This window comes from Malaya genurostris, chromosome 2 (assembly GCF_030247185.1).
Source record: "Malaya genurostris strain Urasoe2022 chromosome 2, Malgen_1.1, whole genome shotgun sequence".
In the NCBI taxonomy this organism is placed as follows: domain Eukaryota; kingdom Metazoa; phylum Arthropoda; class Insecta; order Diptera; family Culicidae; genus Malaya; species Malaya genurostris.
The window spans coordinates 20,158,395-20,164,394 of NC_080571.1; the positions used below are offsets into that span (position 1 = coordinate 20,158,395).

Genomic DNA, 6,000 nt, shown 5'->3' on the forward strand with positions numbered 1-6,000 from the left:
TGATGCGTTCGTTGTTGCTCGAATAATATTCCGAGAGCTAACGTTTAATTCAATTGTGAATTTGGAACATCTAACGAAAATCAGAAAAAAATTTTGTTCAACCACTTTGATTAATTTGTTTCATAGATATAACAACACAAGCTGTATTGATGCACCTAAATATTATGAATAAGAGTTTCTTTTTAAGAGGTTTGATTCACTCGTGTTTTTTTCATGCAGTTCGTTTAAGTGTTTAAATTCTGAAACACAAAATCAAAACTGAAGTAATGAACGCAAGTAAACACGTTATCTCTTGCGTCGTCGTTTTTCAAAAACAGAATATTTTCATTTTAAAAGAAGTTCGTCGTGCTTTTCACTGAATTTATATTGCAAAAATGACCATCATTGCAAAAAACACACATAACACCTGAATTTATGTTGCAAAAATTACCATCGTTGGAGAAACACGCCTGAAGTTATACCCAACAGTCCGAATGGATCATGATCCGAGAAATTTTAATCATGGTGTATTATCATAACATGAAAATATATTATTTTCCCCAAATCATGACTCGTTTTGCTCATTTCTAGAATCGGAATTTTGCCCGTGTAGAGAATTCCACAATTTCAGGGTTGTTACGGTCGCGCGGATTCCTGCCATTGTCGTGGATTTGGTTTCTGCTATGATTTTGATGCTATGGCGTTGATTTCGCGCGAATTTTAAAAACTAGCATTCTATATTCGTAAATTATTTGTTCGAACTTTTATTGTTCTTTGCAAATTTTTTAAGCTTGTGAGTTTTATGAAACCCTAAAAAATTAAAGATGGGCGAACGTTTCAGCAATTGGTCGAACTGGCCGAATTGGTGAATTTTCATCTTGATAAAACCAAAATTTACTAGAAGGCGGTTCTAGTAAATGTTTTCTTTAGTGGACAAAATTTCGAGTTTATGCTCTTCGATCTCGAGAGGTAAAAATTTCTATATCAACAGAGATGTTACCAGAAATTACAAAAACTTTTCGATATATGTGGTTGCGTTTCCCCATTCCAATGAGGAAATAGAAATAATATTTTCGCACTCAAAGATATTGATGTCAGATGGAAGATATCGTCTCAGTGAAAACACATTCAATAATGCATATGATAACAATCGCATTCTTAAAGGAAAATTTGCATGATAGGCTTTCTAAGCAAAGTTGGACAAGAAAAGAAACGAAAAAGCTCTGGAATTCCATCCGTGGTGATAGGAAATTGTTATAATAGTTTGTTAGTTCTTCTATCCAACATTTTCAATTGTTCTATTCTGGAATTTTTTCCTGAAATATGGAAGAAATCCTATGTGATCAAGGGTATAGTATCCAACCGTGTAATAGCTGCTTTGTGCGCTTTATCGAAGCTATTTGAAATCATAGTTCTGGATTTTATAACGCATAGTTGCTCTGACTACATATCTGAGACTCAGCATGGATTCATGCCAAAGCCTTCAACTTCCCCAAATTTAGTAACCTACACTTTCATAATCATACGTTCTTTACCAGCACGACTACAAGTAGATTCTATATACACCGATTTAGCTGCTGCGTTTGACAAAATTAATCATCACATAACGATCTTCAAATTAAGTAGACTGGGATTAAACAGACCATTTTTAAATTGGCTTCGACATTGCTAGCATCTTACTCGTCATGAAATGATAGTGAAAATAGGAGACTGTACAACCTCACCATTTGCGGTTACCACCGGAGTTCCTCAAGGAAGTCACCTTGGACCGTTTATAATTTTATTGTATCTCAACGATCTAATATTTCGATCCAGTGTATGAAGCCATCGTTCGCCGATGACTTTCATATTTCATGTTTCAAAATGGGTTTAAATGCCACTCAATTCTCCGTCATCTCTTTTAGTAGCAAAAAGTCTGTATTCAAGTTCGACTATAATATTCCACAAACTGTTCTCGAACACGCATCGTCTGTCAAGGACCTGTGTGTTCTTCTGGAATCCAAGTTAAATTTTAAAGAGCACATAGAGCTAAGGATTTATTTTCCGCGTTAAAAAAAATTTCTCTGATGTAGATTGTTTGTAAGCTCTGTATTGCGCTTCAGTTCGCTCAACGCTCGAATATGCTGCTGTTATCTGGTCACCTTATTACCAAAACGAAATCCAACGCATTGAAGCGATTCAATGCTAATTTCTCCGATTCCCTCTCCGACGTCTTCCATGGAGATATCCTTTAAACTTACCATGTTACCATGTTTGTAAGGCTAGTTTTGTGGCAGACATACTTCAGTCGCAGATCGATTGCTCCGAGCAATTGCAATTGTTACAATTTGACATTCGACGTCGTAATCTTCGATTCTATTTTTTCTTCGGATTCCCTATGTTAGAACTTATTATGGATATAACAGGCCCATTGCTAGCATGTGCCGCATATTTAACAAATGTTCAATTCTTTCGGCTTTCATTTACATTTTTCTTATGTTACTGTCTCATTAGATTTAGCTACTATAGAAGCACTATATTTAAGGAAATGTATCATTTGAATGATTTTAATCTATTTATACAAAAGATAACGAGGTTTTATGCCTGCTGGAGAACAAGTTTGACAGAAACTAACTCCAGTGGATATTCAAAGTAAAATCTGACAACAGGAGAAGGCGCTATTATAATTGAAACTGAAACTAAAAAGAGTAAATCAGATCATCCTGATGTGGTCTACCTTATAATTCTTCTTACAAAGAAGGAAATGCTTGCCGAGCAAGAAGATGTTGAAGCAAAAAAATGGTCTTCGCTGAAATCTGAACTTCTTTCAAAATCGCAATTGTATGCATTTTTATTTTTACTGTAACATTTTCCGTACATCAGAGAGTAATAATTAATTAAGGACATCGAAAAAAATGGAGAATAAAAAGGAAAACGTTTTCATGGGGTTTCTCAAAGTGACGTGTTGTATGCAGATTTATTTATTGTGTTTATATAAAAAATTTATGCGGATTTTCAAATTATATTTAAGTGAGTTTTCAAGTTCTGCGCAAAGTATCACCTGCATCAAAATAGTGGTGTAATGCTTCGCTCGAATATCGCGCGTTTTAGTTTCCAACTTCGCGCGGATTTCGCGCGTTTTAGTTTATGGCTTCGCGCGTTTTGATTTTGAAATTTTTTGTAACAACCCTGCAATTTGATTCTTCTAAAAGGCAGAAATGAATCCTGTACAGCATCTTGATAGTTTCTTTCAATGAAATATGCAAATCCGAAAAGAGATAATCGACGTCAAAAATCGTTTGAAAGTGTAGTAGTGAAAAGGGGGAATTTGAAAGTGTAAAGAAATCGTGTCAGTTTTATTCGTATTCACGACATCCAGTTATGTCTCTGACATTACACACCCGTACTTTTTTTTCATGAAAATTTACAAAATCGAGGACAAACACGATCGCAGGCGTACTCAATACAGCGTAACTTTTACGAATGTCCAGGTATCAAGCTGAAAATTTGATATAATATCAATGACAGATGTGGCAACCTAAAAAAAATCTAATCGGCTGACTGAGAGCGCCACACGGTGGTGATTCCGGGAACTTTTTGATCAAGGTAGTATTTCATAGGATTACTTTGAAAGACAAAACAACCCTTACTTTTCGAATATGTGTGGGACATTGCGAATCTGCGGTGTTCGATAGCTGTTTTAAGTATACTTTCTGCATCTGTTGTTAATTTGATTTGGTTTTAGTTAATAAAAACTTTCGTATTTTGTTTACATTACAGATGGGGAGGAACACTTTGTAAGCGCCTATCCCCACTAATAGGCATGAAATGGGAGCTACGAGGAGCGGATATCCTGTCGCGTGATGAAGCTTACGTCATTGTTGCCAATCATCAAAGTTCGTTGGATGTTTTAGGTGAGTATTGGATTTAACAAACCAACGAGGAAACGCTTTGGTTCCGGATATGCTCGAAAATTGTAATTTTTCATAAAAGCAAATTAATGATTCATGGTTTAAATAAATTGAAAGTAAATCGCTAGGAATTAAAAATTTCTGTTCGGACTGTGGTGAATTGATCTGTTGACACCACGATGTTCTCATCGATCATCAGTGAAAGTAAAGTCAATCAGACTATGAATAAAACCGATCAGGAACAAAAACATACAGTTGAACCAGCGTCTACTTAAATGTAGAGAATGAACAAATACGAATAAAATAAACATTTTATAATACGACTTTTTTTATCTAATCCTCAGGAATGTTTGACTTCTGGCACGTTATGGACAAGTGTACGGTTATAGCCAAAAAGGAGTTACTCTACACCGGACCCTTCGGCATCGGTGCTTGGCTTGGCGGTCTAATCTTTATCGATCGCAAAAATGCGGAAAAAGCTCACTCGGCAATGAACGACTGTACGGATATGCTGAAGGAGAAACGCGTCAAACTGTGGGTATTTCCGGAGGGTACCAGAAGGAACACCAACGAGATCCACGAGTTCAAAAAGGGAGCCTTCCACGTAGCCGTTCGTGCCCAGTTACCGATTATGCCGGTGGTGTACAGTTCGTACGGCATGTTTCTCGACGACAGAGCTAAAATTCTTAACAACGGACACGTCATCGTGACCACCCTAGAACCGATCGAAACCAAGGGTTTAACTGCTGAGGACATACCGGCACTGGTAGACCGGGTCCGAGGCATAATGCTAGAAACGTTCCGGGCTACCACGAAGGAAGTTGAAAGCCGGTACAATGTGAACGGAAATGTTTCGTTGAGCAGTGCTAAGCTGAGGCTTCGTTGTATCGATGATTTCATCAGGCCAAAATTGCCAACTGCCAACAAAAACTCGCCCGCTAGGCAGAGCGGAACCGAACAGAGGAAGGGTTAATTTATTTTAAAGCTTGGAAGTGTGATATTTTTTGTTCTGAGTGAGTGTTTCCTCCAGGAGAGAAACGCAGCATTCCTTTGAAACCGAAAAAAAGACTAGATCGATAGGGAAAAACAAACGGTATCCTAAACAGAGCCTAGGGCAACGCTTGTAAGACGCAATTTTCGTTTTAGTACATACTTATTCCTTAAGCTTTGTAAAGATTTTTATATTAATATGCACGCATATGGGAACGAATTGAGTGTTTAGAATTTGAATAATAGGCTATTTCTGGGCACTACTCTTTTATATAAATCACTAAACAGTCCAACCATTCGATGGATTTTGAATTATTTTTTATCAATAAATCTTTGTTGTTAAAGATTGATCCAGATCGAAAAAAACTTTTCCATGTAAAATTGAGGCAAATCTTGTAAAGTGCACCTATCGAAATATACTAAAAAAGTCCATTTGTGATAAGTCACAAGCAACAACTAGAACAAGGCTAGACTTTCAAAACAAACATCCAAGACCATAAACCAACGCTGTTATCGAATACTCAAGTAAAAAGCCGTGAAGAAATGTTTTTTTTTCTGTAAAGTAAATAGTATGCTTTTCCATACTGAAAATTATTTAATTTTATGTTTATGGCGAATCGACTTCCTGGTGAAGAGCCAAAAACCGTTGCAATTAGATTGTTCTCACGTAAGCGATCCAACTGTGAAAATGATATTTTGATTTTAATGATTGAAAATGAGATTAATGATGTGTCATATGTATACCTGTGAAATATTCGTAAAATAATTCCTCTATTCTGTATTATAACCTTGTATTCAATAAAATAACATTCCTTGAAAATCGTTCGTTGTTAATTATTTTCTATTTTTATCACATGAGTTTGTTCTTCAGGCTATTACGCAGGGAGATGAGTGAGAGATCGCCTTTTATGCAGTTGCTAGTCTTATTTAGTTGAAACGCAACTGCACTATCCGGATCCAAGTTTCCGGTTGAGTAAGATAAGTGAAATATCTCCGTTTATGTCAAGGTTAAACAACTTTAAAAAATGCAACTAAAAGGATCTGAAATGGAAATATCTAACTAGCAATAAATTCAAAAAATTTCAACTTAAACTTACATTGCAACAACACTGAAGTGTTTCAATAGTATACTATTGAAAAA

At 36.0% G+C, this 6,000-nt stretch overlaps 1 protein-coding gene across 1 annotated transcript in view; it reads left to right on the forward strand.

Annotated features, from left to right (window-relative positions):
* LOC131427523 (1-acyl-sn-glycerol-3-phosphate acyltransferase alpha-like) overlaps positions 1–5,679 on the forward strand; it is a 33,824-nt gene extending 28,145 nt beyond the window's left edge. Inside the window, exons 2-3 of the mRNA XM_058590790.1 lie at positions 3,739–3,872; positions 4,214–5,679. Coding sequence (XP_058446773.1) covers positions 3,739–3,872; positions 4,214–4,842 — 763 coding nt within the window. The 3' untranslated portion in view covers positions 4,843–5,679. The remainder of the gene's footprint in view (positions 1–3,738; positions 3,873–4,213) is intronic.
* Positions 5,680–6,000: the final 321 nt, after the last annotated feature.